The sequence below is a fragment of the Plectropomus leopardus genome, chromosome 18 (genome assembly GCF_026936395.1).
Source record: "Plectropomus leopardus strain MGB_pleo_1.0 chromosome 18, ASM2693639v1, whole genome shotgun sequence".
NCBI classification, from domain to species: Eukaryota; Metazoa; Chordata; class Actinopteri; order Perciformes; family Serranidae; genus Plectropomus; species Plectropomus leopardus.
Window position 1 is genome coordinate 23,988,723 of NC_142193.1, and position 13,572 is coordinate 24,002,294.

Consider the following 13,572-nt stretch of genomic DNA (forward strand, 5'->3'; position numbering starts at 1 on the left):
GTGGATAGTACCATGAAAAGCTGTTGTTTTCCACCAAGACATTGCTGTTTTTCAAGTACAGGTTTTGTCCCTGAAACTTATGTATGTGTGTATGTATTTTAATCCAAAACATAAACTTTTGCATAAACAAAAAGTTTTTCTTTTCCAAACCTAACCACAGGTTGATCACAGCATTGCTGAAAGTTTTATCTTATCCACTACATAACAACATGCAAATTTTACATATCAGGAATTTGCAAAAACATACAATTGTTTTGGCGATTGGGTTGAATATGAAAATGGATTTTGTCTAAGATTTTGAATATTGTAATATAATAAGTGTTGTCGACGAGTGTACCGAGACATTTCCATGTTTCCTGCTGGATCAGTGCGAAGAAAACCAGTTAAGCCTAAATATGACTTATTTTTATCACCATAACTGGGTGTTTCCGTGCCTTAACTAAAACCACAGATTTCAGAATTGTTTAAGTGTCCACTCCATAATAACATACAACAAATCTGGTGTTTGCCAAAAGTTGATATATTACATAAATTTAATGCTGCGTGTTATTTAGCAAGTACTGATACAATGCATCATTATTTTAATATTTTCCTCTCTAGTTTATTTATGAAAAACATTCTTCCCACTAATTCATACGCCAAAGATGTTACAGCATCAACCTTTAGGGGATTGTCACACACTCAAAAATGTTGGTGTGAGTTTCAATAGAAAAACCAGCAAACAGCTTAACAACACTGGCGGAGTTATTTGTTTCTAGCAAAACTGAATAAAAACCAGCCTCAGTGGATGCTGCTGTGATGATGATTTATTACAGTATATAAATCGCCTCTTACACGAGCTACAAAAATCTTCATATAATTCAATCATTCATAAAAAATCATCACTATTATCAACACTGGACAAATGCATAAAATCTAGTGAAGCACAGACATTCGCTTAGAAATATATCATCTTAAAGTTACATAATTGTATTTTTTAAGACAGTGATAGAAATGTGTAAAAATCTCATTTCTCCAGGAGCAATACAAATATTCCATGTTACGCTTAAAATGTGAGCTGAGGGGCCATGATGGCAAAGTGAGGACGGTATAAGTTATTCAAATAAACTGTAGTTCACATTTAATAAAATATTCATGTATTCAGACAGAGTATAGATAAATGGACAGTATTGTAGCAAGAAAAAAATGAATTTCTTGTTGAATTTAGGTCAAAAATGTAAAAAATATACATGAAATATGATATATGTACATATAATATAAGAGAACCATCTTTGAAACACATTTCCTTCCAGTTTAAAGCCATCATAAAGAAAAGTCATGTTAGTATTTGAGGAAAGTGACCATATTTTGAGATAATATAGTTTTTAGAAATATCACAAAAAGGGATTTAACACGAAAACTGTAATCTTCAAAATAAAAAAACATTCTGGCAGATGTCTGATTCCTACAAAATAATATTTGATAGATTGATTGTCGGGGTGCTTAAACTCCTGTTGAAGACACTACGATGTTTGAAATGTTAGGAGAAACTTTTTAAAGACAGATGAGCAGACAGAGGAGGAGGAGGAAGAGGAGGAGGAGGAGGGTCATAAGATCAACTCCTCCTCGTTTCCACAGGCACCAGACTCTGGCCAGCAGGGACTGTCAGGGTCCGCACACACACACACACACACACACATTTTCAACATGGTCCAGTTCTCTTTCATTGGCATATGCATCTTTCATTGTTAGTAGCACATTATATAAGATCTGCGTTATAATAACATGAAGAGTAATAATAAAAGAGAAGACTATATTTTACAGAATGATTTGTCTGATGCCAAAAGTTAAATTTTTAATGTCATGAAAATAAAAAAAAGTCTCTTTTGTAAGAATCACTATAAATCAGAGTGTGTGTGTATGTGTATGAGTGTGTATGGGTGTGTGAGGTGAGCCTATAGGTTGCTGAAGAGTTCATTTTTCTTGGTCCAGTCCATGGGCGGGGCTCTCTTGTTGGAGCGTTTCTGATGGGCGAGCTCTTTGACCTGCTGCAGGGACAAGTTTAGCGCTGGGATGGCGTCCACCATCAAACCCTGCGTGATAAAAGTGATAAAAAACAGCGGAAAAATTGTTAATCGTTTTTGGAAGTCAAATAAGGTTGTTGCTGCAGGATATTTCCTGAGACGTACCTCAGGTGGGGTGTTTGCTGGTGGGGTTGTGAGTGAGGTGTTAGAGGAGGCGTTGGATGGAGAAGGACTGACTGACAGCTTTGAGTCCCTCTCTGCCTCTTTGGCCCTTCTGCCGTTCACCTGGCAACACAAATATCATAATCAGCATCATGTGACCATACAAACAAATCATTGAGGGGATACACTACAGGTGAAAACATATTTTATTCATGCACTGGTTGCAGATTCTTCAGACAACATTTTTTATAAGTGCTTGACCATGAGGATGTAATTTACATGCTTCTGCCCCTGCCTACAAGCCCCTCGATGCTGTGTATAATAGTTTTGTTTTTTTAGATTTACTGACATTATTGCATCCTCAATGCATCCTTTTATTAATTTACAAAGCTACAGTCTTATTCATCATCACTTTTAAGACTTAGAAATAAGGGATTCACAAGATCTGGGGTAAACTGCATTTACCTACAATGCTCCACACAGGTGGAATAAGCTTCAGATTTAGCCCAAAAATGAGCAAGAAATGAGTAAAAAGTTACATGCAAACTGCCTGAAAATTGAAAAAAAAAAAAAAAGCTATAGTTTTTCCGAACATAATTTAAATATTAATTAATTTCCCCCTTTAAAATAATAATTTTTAGGTCTTTTTCTTGTCACCTTTTACTATTTTCTTGCAATATTTGGGACATTTCTTGTCAATTTGCTCACTGCCTTTTCTTTTTACAAAACAAACCAATTTGATTAGATTTAAAAAAAATGCTGATTTTATACTATTTATTGTAAAACCTCTCTTGATTGAGTTGCAAAAAAAACCCTTGCTTTCAGTTTGTTTCTCCTGATTAAGTAAAGGGATATCTACCTGGTAAATTTTGAAATTGTGGGCTATTTTTTGTGTGTTCCCCCTTAAAAATACAGACATTATTAACATTATCAACCTTCACATGGGATTGGGAAACTAGAATTATTTTTCCCACCACTGATGCAGTACCAGTCCTCACCACAGGGGGGCAACCTTGGACTTGAGTTGTTTTTTCTTTTTACCGTGAAACTTCATAGACTCTGATTAAATGTTTCTCTAACACATTATTAGTTTAAAAAAAAGAAAAATACTGGGGATCATGTGTACAAAAAAAAGTCTGAGTTTTTCTGAGTTTCATTTTCAGCAATTTTACCCTCAAACACATCTGCTAAATTAGTGATGTGGGACTCCCAAATCAGAGGTATTCAGCACATCTCTGGGCTTTCCTTTGAATGTATTTGGGCGCTATAAAATGTGTTTTGTGAGAGTGATGACTGGTGAAACGAGAGAAACTCTCCCTGCTTCTCTTCCTGTGTGTGTGACTCATCTCATTCAGATTATTTCCTGAGAGTTTAGTGGCAGTTTGAAAAAGTTGCAAAGGTTGCAGGATGAGGCATTTAAGCTGTCAGTGTCAGTGTCTCATACTCAAGGACTTTTATCCGACCACTCTTTAAAGGCCATCTTTTACCTCACACTCGACTTCTCCCTGACCTCTGGCACCACCCCTCCCTCACAACTCTTCAACCCTTTTACGAGCGTCTGTTACGCAACAATATGTGGAACATGGGACTTCACTGCTGCACTTACAGTCCCAGTAACGGGAAGCCTGGGTCGGCCTTCACTTTGCATATTTGGCCAAACGCCTGAGCGGAAGGCGGCCACGGTCGACACAGTGGTTCCTTTTAGTTGGTGTTTTTCATACGAGTGTGGGATTATCTCTGTCTTATCAAAACTCATTTACATACAAGTGTAGTGTGTCCACCTGGGAATGAGACACTCGGGTAACCTGAGAGACCCTCAAAAAGCATTACTGTGACATTAGAAACACACACATGTAGAGTTTGTGTTTTTGTTGGGATATATAGTGCAGGATATCAAAACTTAAGATGACATTTTATGTAAATAGGCTTATTCTCTTTCTGGGAGACGGTTCAATGATACCACACTTCAATCTCTGCTGTAAATATGAACCTACAGACAGCAGCAGCTGAAAACAGGGTTACCAGATAGCTGACTCTGTCTGAATTTAATAATATCCTCCTACCAGCAACTCTAAAAATCACTAATTAACTTGTTATAAGTCGTTGGTGTTATCCGCAAAAAAACAAAGTATGAAAGCCAGGGCCGGCTCTTGGCATTTGCGATATAGGCGGTCGCCTAGGGCGCCATCTGCTGGAGGGGCGCCGCCACGCCGCCAGTCCCCCATGGCCTCGAGGGAAAATAATAATAAAATAATAATTTTCTATGCCCACTGGGGCCCTCACTTAGTGTTTTCTGTCTAGAAAAAAATATATATATTAACATTACAAATAAATAAACAGTGATATGTTCCTAAATTATGTGTGAGCACGTGATGTGTCGTTATTGGGTGCGGAGGTGTGGGTTAGGGTTAGGGCGCCTAGGGCACCAAATTGGGTAGAGCCAGCCCTGATGAAAGCAACAGTTTGGCTTTTTATAGGGCTGTTTGTGATGGACTATTTCTTGGCTGAGAGCAGTAACTTCCCTGCCTGTTAAAAGACGATACTTTATCCCATTCAGCTCTGTTTTTTTCAGAGAGCTCTATTTTATTATCGCATCATTTGCTTGACTTTGGGCTTGATGCAATATTATGCTATGACTTCTCCTCTTCTTAGCCTCTTTGTAAGACACCCAGATGGTTGGGGATATCAAACATCTGTCTCTCATATACCCAATTTCTGCTTAAATTAGCGGGAGTATGTATTTTGCTTTTAAATGTGGGAAAACCCGTTAAAATTAAACGATAAATTGCTTTCTCATTTCCAGTACACCAGAGCCGTGTACACACCTCTGAAGCAGATGAGTTTTCAGTATTGGTTTTTCTTCTGGTGTGTTACATTTGAAGGCATGAGAAACCAAGTAAACTGGGTTAGTAAACAGTTGCAAGCATCATGGAGGTCGGTGAAAATTTTTTATGTTATTTCTTATTTTAAATGTCCAAATGATTCATTCTCGCTTTCAAACTCAATGCAGACTAACTTTTAAATGATGATCGAGTGCTACTAGGACAGAAATGAAAAGTATTTTCTGATGGCACATTATTACATCTTGACGATAAAGGAGCTAAAATTAGCGGAGACGATACATACACATGACTATGGCGGAGTGATTTGTCCTGAGTGAATGCTGATTGTAACCTTTCCTATTAAATAAAATAAGCCAGACTTTTTTTTTGTCAGTAGAAAATACATTAGGACATATTGCAATCATTTTTGCTTGCATGGGAACTAAACCTTGTTCATCTTCTCATCTAACTCTCAACAAGAAAGCGAAAAAACATATTTAACAAAACGTAAAACTATTCTTTTAAGTCTTTGAGCACGTTGCCTCCAACAGTAAGTGGACTCATAGAGACTACGCCCAAATACTTTGGCAGTATTAACATGAAGCTGCTACATTCTTCACGCCTCTAGTTTCTAGTTTTATATACCTTTTATACAATAAACGGTGGGTCGAGCCACTTCATCCACTGGACGATTTTTATTTTGTATACACAATCCGTTCTTGGTCATACACTTTCAAGTAACTCAGAGTTAATCGAGTACGAGCTGGGTGCGGTTTTCCACACAGCACCACACAATGAACGCTAGAGCGTTTTAGACAATCACAGGAAAGTCCGCTCCACACACATCTCTGTGATTAATTACTCACTTTACCAGCAGCCTCTCAGCTCTCTGATGTGGTGAACTACAACTGAACACCAAAATGCTGCACGTAACTTTAAAAAACACAGTTTGACCTCGGCCTTAATTACTTTCTGCCCCTCATCAAGAGCTACAGAGGAGTCAAAGCTCAACTATTATTGTCCTCCTCCCGTGTGTCAGGAAGGAGAGGCTTTGTTAGAGAAGAGGGAAGTTGCAGCTGTTGGAGACTGACGGCTCTTCACACACTTTAAAGATCAAATACCGCTCTTGGCTTCACTCTAAAGCATAACTCCAAACCAGATGATAGCTCTACACTTTTTAAGTGTCATCCTGTATTCGTCTGCTGCTGATGTGATCTTACCTTCTCCTCCATCCCTCCATTAACGGCAAGCTCAGGCAGCGGACCTGCAGGCACAGAAATAGCACAAGAATCAGTCATTGGACCTCATAATGCAACTCTTTTGCTGTCTCTCAGGGCTGATGTCATGATACCTGCAGTCGTCCAGCACCATCAGCTCCACTCTGCTAGATCAAGAGTCTCTCTGCAGCTCACCTTTCATTCCACCTACACCTACTCTATTACATAGCGCAGGTATGAGCAGGTCATCTATTATTCACACGTGGTTCATCTTCTATGAGATGATGCTCCTCCTGGTCCTCTATACCTCCTCCTCAGACCCTCCACATAACAGATAGCTGAACATATCCTTGCAATTTTTAATTTTTTTTTATAAAAATGCATTGAAATGGGGCGACTGGGTGCCCCATGTACAAAGGCTGAGTCCTTGCTGCAGCGGTCATGAGTTTGATTCCAACCTCAGCCCTTTGCTGCATGTCATCCCCTCTCTTTCCCCCTTTCATGCTATCTGTCATATTGAATAAAGACAAAATTCCCCCCAGAAATAATAAAAAATGGATTTAGATTAGATCCATCCTGCAGTGAACCCTGGCACTGCGGTTTGCGCCAGTTAATTTTTATATTATGCCATTGTTATTAGGAATTAGGAAACACTGCAGATGCATATGTTATACGTCACACTAGATGCTTAAACTGTTATGTTACAGATCACCCCTCTAGTCCTTCCTCGATGCTGCATGCTGTCTAAAATCACACAGGAGCGCCACGATGCTGCTATCATTTGGTTCTGTGTAAAAAAATCAAAGGCAGCATACAGAAAGGACTTCATGGCAGCCAAAAAGCGCAACCACTGTTTAAAAAGAGCGAATGTTGATATTGTGACAGTTGACAAAAGTAAATCAATGTATGATAAACACCAGAAGCTTGATGAGCAGCAACAGCTAAATGTAGCAATTTACATAAAAAAATATGTTTTTCTTATTATTCTATACATTTATATTTTATAAGTAGGTAACTAAGTAAGTTAAGTTTCTTTAATATAGCACCACAGAGAAAGGACACAAAATAGTTAAGAACATAAAAACAATTATTTTTTGTAATTTTTTGTATGCAGTATATGATGCTGCTGGATTAAACTACATGTGATGTGTGCTTTTGAAAATGTGTCATGATATAAAGTCTCTAGAGGCATATGAATCAACTTTTCCAGTGGTGTAGTGTTAATTAAAAAGTGAACAATTAATCATAACATCGAATTACAATAGTTGTAAAATGAATCACAGTACTTAAAAATCAGTAGGCATATTGAATCGACACCCCCGTGCTGAGATAATACTGAATCAGGAGATAAGTATATCATCCCAGCCCAAATATATATCCATGTTTCAACACAAACCTTCAGAAAGACATCCTCACAGAGGTCCGACACATCTCTTACCTTCCATCTCTCTGATCCTCTGCACAGTCCCAAACTGTTTTTACCTAATGATGATTATTACTAGAGCTAGCAGCTGGTCCTCCAGAGTTAATCTTAGATCCGAGTCCTTCTCAGGTCTCTGCTGTGTGTGTTTGTGTGTGTGCATGTGTGTCCCTGACTCAGAGAGGAGCCTCTCCAGGTCCCAGCTCCAGGCTGAGAGGCCACTTGGAGCGAGCGCCTTGGAAACCAAACAAAGCTGCTGGCCGGCCGGGCGGCTCGGAGAGAGGCTGTGTGAGTGTGTTGACGTTGAGAGTCACTGTGGGCAGGTGCCCTCTGAGTGGGCAGCGAGTGAAGTGCAGGCAGTTACCTGGGAAACACCTCACTGGAATCTCTCCCCTGGAGGGAGTTATTATTTTAAATCCTGGACTGAAACACTGGAGGGTTGGAGAGTCCAGGAAACTATGAACCATCTCCATTACTGGTACATTTACATGCACACTAATAACACTAAGACTAACTATTATGCCCTGAAAGCCTTTGATTTCGAATCATCAGCTGGCGACCAACAAGTCGACTAAGATTCTGCACATTAAAAGCTGTTTTAAAAACTGTTTGCATATCGATGAGAGGCCAAAACAAAGAGCAAAATATAAGTTTTCAAGACAACGTCTTGAATATATGGAAGATGGATATCAACAGGTTTTTCAATATGCACAATTATTGCAGCACTGACCTTTTTAAAGAAGGTGAAAGATGGATTCTGTATTTGCATGGCTGAACAAGGTCTGAAAACTTTTTAAAAAATCCTTGCAAAAGTGACACTTTACCATATCTTAACGTGATTGACATCATGTTAATCAGAGTATGCACAGCTGCATGTAAAAATTCTCTCATTAGCCATGTAAACAGCTTAGTGGGAATAATGTGTTTTTTGGAATAAGCATGTAAAAGTAGTCAGTAAAGGAAGTTATGTTTCTCTTTTGCCCTGATGTGGTTCATTGCACAAGAGTACCCAGAACAGGACAAGTCATTCACATGCCTCCACTGATTTATTAATAATCAACTGGAAGGACTGGAAATCAGCAGAAGTACAAATCTATTCCTTCTGCTCTGGATACAGAGGGCAGCATCTTTCCACCCCGCTCACCGTCTGTTGCCATGGCAACAGCTCGCGGCAGCATGTTTACATGAGGGGTCTTGTGGTGCAGAGTGGCACTCAGACATTTGGCTGAGAACAGTGCACACACACACACACACACACACACACACCGCCTCTCTGAGGATCTTTTTGTGCAGAGGGGCGGCCCTCGAGTGCAGAAACCACAGACTGTAGCAGACCTCCCCCTGGGGGCCATGGTAGATATAACCAGGACCTGTAGCACCTAAAAATGTCTCTGAGCAAGGCACTGAACCCCAACCAGCTCCTGGGACGTCAATATCTGACCTTTAGTGGAGACATGGGCGGACTATGAGACAATGGGCCCTTGGGTACAGATAGGCAGAGGGCCCCACCACCTCTCCTATACAGGAGCAAGACTCACAGCTTACGTGGTGGTTTCACATCTCTGTGGTTTTTCTGCCCATTTTTTTACTTATTTTGTGTCTCTTTGCTGTTCCTCTGCATCTCTTTGTGGTCTCTCTGTGTCTCTATGAGGTAATTTTGTAGTTTTTTTGTCATTCAGCTCCTCTTTGTAGTCATATGTGTGCTTGTGGTTGTTTAGTATCATTTTCATGTCGTTTGGGGCTTTTTGAAGTGGTTTTTGTGTCTTATTGAGACAATCTTGTAAATTTTTTGGTCGTTTTTTGTGTCTTAGTAGTCAATTTGTGTCTTCTTGGGTTTTTTTTGTGTCTATTTGTGGTTGTTTTGCCATTTTTTCTAGTCATTTTCTGTCTGTTTGCAGTTCCTCTGCATCTTTTTGTGGCCATTTTAAGTCTCTTCAGAGTTGCTATGTGTTAATCTTTCAACTGACATTTTGCCGGTGAAGGCCAGGGGGCCCCCTCATACTTTGGCCCCTAAACCTGTGCCAAGTAGGCCCATTCAGTAACCCATCCACGTGTGGAAGCAGCAAAAAGATAGCCCCTAAAGTCATGTTTCCTTCTATTGATGTTAGAAATATCAGTTGACAAAAGGGTCCTCTTACTGAAAGTATTCTGGAAAACTTCTCCATGACAACCGAATAAACTCCATCTGCTGATGAAGGCCACGAGATGCAGTTGAAGAGTTCATAAAAACTGCACATTTCTTAAAAAAATATTTTTTGAGTATCAAGTTGAAATGTTATGTTAAACTTTTGCTTGAGAAAGTGTCCTGCATCTAATCCTTTACAAACACACAGTTACTCAGTGCGATCCCACTCTGATCTGTCTGATCTGATCTATTTATGTCTAAAAGATTAACGTTCTCCACGGGGCATCAACATGTGGAGGTGGGGGGGGCAGGAAGTGTCTCAGCGTCTCCGTCTCTGTCTACGTTTGTTGGCAGAGAGAGAAAGAAAAGGAGAAGAGCTGTGAGAGAGTGAGACAAAGACAGATAGAAAGTATTAAAGGAGGAGAGAGGAGCCAAGACACTGTGTGACAGACCTTTAATCTGCTGGAGTTGAGAGGAGGACAGGAGGAGGCGTTTCTACAACATGTTTATAACCGCGACTGACAATGATCCTGGAGTGAAATGTTACGAGCTAATTGCCGTCATTCACTGCGTCCTTTGCCAGACTGCATTTGAACTTGTTCGGCATTTTAGTGATGGTAAAGTTGTTACGTGTGTGTCCTCTCACCGGTGACGTGGTCGGAGGTCGGGGTCACTCTGCATTTCTTAAAGAAGGCGTCGGTGTCGAGGTCCACCACCAGCAGACGCGTCTCACTCCCGCCTGCTTTAATAGCAGCTACGACTTCTGAATGTGTCTTTCCCTCTATTGACAGACCGTTGACCTGGAGGGAAAAAAGAGATTATTTTAATTCTTTATTTTAAACATGGCTGGAAATCCCTCAAAATAATAGAGAGCTGCTATTTTTATGTCTTTTTCTTTGGGACTGTCTTGTCTTTGTTCCCACACAGATGCGAACAAACGGTTTTATCACTGTCAAGGATTTCTTTCTCAGTATTATCACTTTGTCTGCCAGAGGCTCCAGGGCAGGAAATCCTGTGTGTCCACGCACGTACACATGCACAAACATACAGACACACACACACACACATTTTTTCAACCACCAGCTTACAAAACAAACTACATAAATTCCTCAATACTGAACATTATGATTGTTTTTGTTTTAATGTATCCTTTAAAGGAACAAAAGGATATAGTAGTCAGGATTGCAAATTGCAACCAGATGAAACTTCAGGTCAGAATTCCTTCTGTGTCCATTGTTTAAGAGGTCTTTATCATGAGCCGAAATTATCTGCAGAGGTCTCTTTCTTTCTGAAACAAACAGACCCAGTCAGAGACCCCTCAGTCAACTGAGATTGCTTCAAGTTGATCAGTCGTTTTGTTTGCTTTGCTTGCCACAGTGATGTGCCGTGTACTTCTGGGGGCTTTTTGGTACGCAGATTTTGTCGCAGAGCAAGCACTCTTGACCTACACTACTCTTTGGTGCAGAGAGGTGCGGACACGATGCAGCGGCACAGAGGAGGAGATGACAGCGATGATACTGTCTTCTCTCCTCTGCTTAGAAGTGGTGAATTTACAGCTCACAGCGAGTTAATACAACAATTTCTTGTTTGATATCTAGTGTCAGAAAAAATGTTGTTGCACACATCTGAACCATCGTTAGCACTGTTTGCATGTTTACATGAATGTCACTGTCAAACTGAATGTCTGGTTAAACTTTAAAACTTTATATGAAACAAAGAAAATCACTGAATATTCGAAGTGAACAGCCAAATCTTATTTGACTGATGTAATTCTGAGTTGGGTATAGTCCTAAAAACACAGAATAAATCCATTTCACATATAAAATATATACTTATATACATATATATCATTCTTATTTTGAGGTGATTATACAGTAAACATTCTTATCATATTGTACTCCATATCTGCCAATATATCCGCCTAAATCCTACACACGGGATCTTTAAATCAACTTTTATGCACCATGTGTACATGTTACGTGGTACTTGGTGGCACTTTACTCTGTGGTATACAGTAATTCACATGTCAGGTGGCTGCCTCCCGCACCAGCTGAGTGTTCTGGGATAAAATCACCATGGGAAAGCATGTGAGAAATGTCTGTGTGTGTGTGTGTGTGTTTAGGTCATAGGGTGGACCTGCATGTCTAAGCCAGTCCCACAGAGGAAGCTGGACAATAGCTGCTCGGCCAGTAACAGCAGTAACAATGGCTGTCCGCTCCCCACAAAGCCTCACTCCTCAGTGGGTGGTGTGGCTGTCTGGGGCCCTCTGGGGGACTGGAAACCCCTCGCTATAGACTCTCAAACAGACCCCAAATCTCTGTGGGACCTTTAATCCCTCTGTCCTCTTTCTGTCCTCTTTCTTCTCTGATTCTTCCTTTTCATTTCACTTAGGGAGTGAAGGAAGGCGTGTATGATAGTCCACATCAGTGGACATGCCGCCGCTCTGATTTAACCATGTGTTAAATAACGTATGAATGAGTCAGACACGGTCATTGTGGGTTGCTTCTGCTGGCTAAATAATGAGTGGAAGTATGGTTGGTTGTATGATATCACCACCACGGGGCTTTATGGTTGTAAAATCTATTAGAGGACAATAAAATGCAGACATGTGGTCTGCGGCAGGCCTAAAAGTCTGACTGTCTCTCGAGATGGTAATGCAAGACTAATAAAGACTAGACTAATAAATAGCACTACAGATATGAGAGGAAAGTACGTATTTTGAATTTTTGGGTGAATTTTCCCTTGAACAAACATTTTTATACACTTGCTTATTTCAGCAGAAGTGTATAATACAAAGTTTATTTTGAGCATCCCACAAACAGCTGAACTTCTGTAATTTGGAAATAATTTACGAAATAATTTAGTAATTTACGCTGTAATTTTAGTTTTTCTCTCTCTGTCAGCCAGTGTACACTAAAAGAGCAGAGCAGACCCCAGACCAGTTAAGAAGCTGATTATTCCAGTGTGACTGCTCACAGTGACAGTCCTCTGGGGGATTTAGGACCCCACACAGCGGCTGTTAGCTCACATCACATTCCTCTGAACACACAGTTAACTTTGGGAAAAGAGCTGACCACTTCTGAGGTTTTTTTCTTTTTGAGTGGGGCTATATGAGGTTCTTATTCATAGTCAGTGCTCACTGCTTTACCTTTCCATCAGACAGACATTTCTGACAAAAAAACGAAGCTGTTATCACTAAATTCAAAGCTACCAGACTCCCTTGACAAAGACAGTAATTTTACCTCTCAGAACACGTGAGTTGCTGATCTACCGCTGCTTTAATCGGTTAGTTTATATGTATGCATGTGGTAAATTACGACTTAACAGCCTCTGTGTACTTTGTTACTGATAATGATAATCAAAAGGAATTCTCCAGATCTTTAAAGACAATGTTAAAAACTAATTTACACGTGTCAAATACTCGGTCACTGTGATGGGGAAATTCTTCTCTGCACAACAAACGGGCCATTAAGTGATGCACTGCCATGTGGCTACTCACTAAACGCTGGATTTAGTTCAAATGCAACCTAAAACAAGCAAACTTTAACCAGAATTTGAGCTTTTGGATTTGAATACATAAGAAACACTGCTGGAAAGCTATACATAGTATAAAAACTACGGGTCGACAGATTATTGGTCTGGCTGATAACCGGGGACAATATTTGGCATTTTGCTAATTATCTGTATCAGCGTTTTATTTTAATGATGAAAAAGTGTGCATATTACACTAAACCAACAACAGAGAAGGCAGTCTGCAATACATGCAAAGAAAGTGTCAGCGTGGGAGGAACTTTTACTTCGTAAAACCTCAGGGAGCTTTTTT

The 13,572-nt window shown here is 40.0% G+C and overlaps 1 protein-coding gene across 1 annotated transcript in view; it reads right to left on the minus strand.

The window, feature by feature from the left end:
- Window positions 1–791: 791 nt before the first annotated feature.
- The window catches only part of nherf1b (NHERF family PDZ scaffold protein 1b), a 36,489-nt gene continuing 23,708 nt past the window's right edge, over window positions 792–13,572 (minus strand). The window contains exons 3-6 of the mRNA XM_042504766.2: window positions 10,396–10,549; window positions 6,208–6,251; window positions 2,169–2,288; window positions 792–2,072 (exon numbers count right to left, since the gene is read on the minus strand). Of these exons, the coding sequence (XP_042360700.2) occupies window positions 1,935–2,072; window positions 2,169–2,288; window positions 6,208–6,251; window positions 10,396–10,549 (456 nt within the window). The 3' untranslated portion in view covers window positions 792–1,934. The remainder of the gene's footprint in view (window positions 2,073–2,168; window positions 2,289–6,207; window positions 6,252–10,395; window positions 10,550–13,572) is intronic.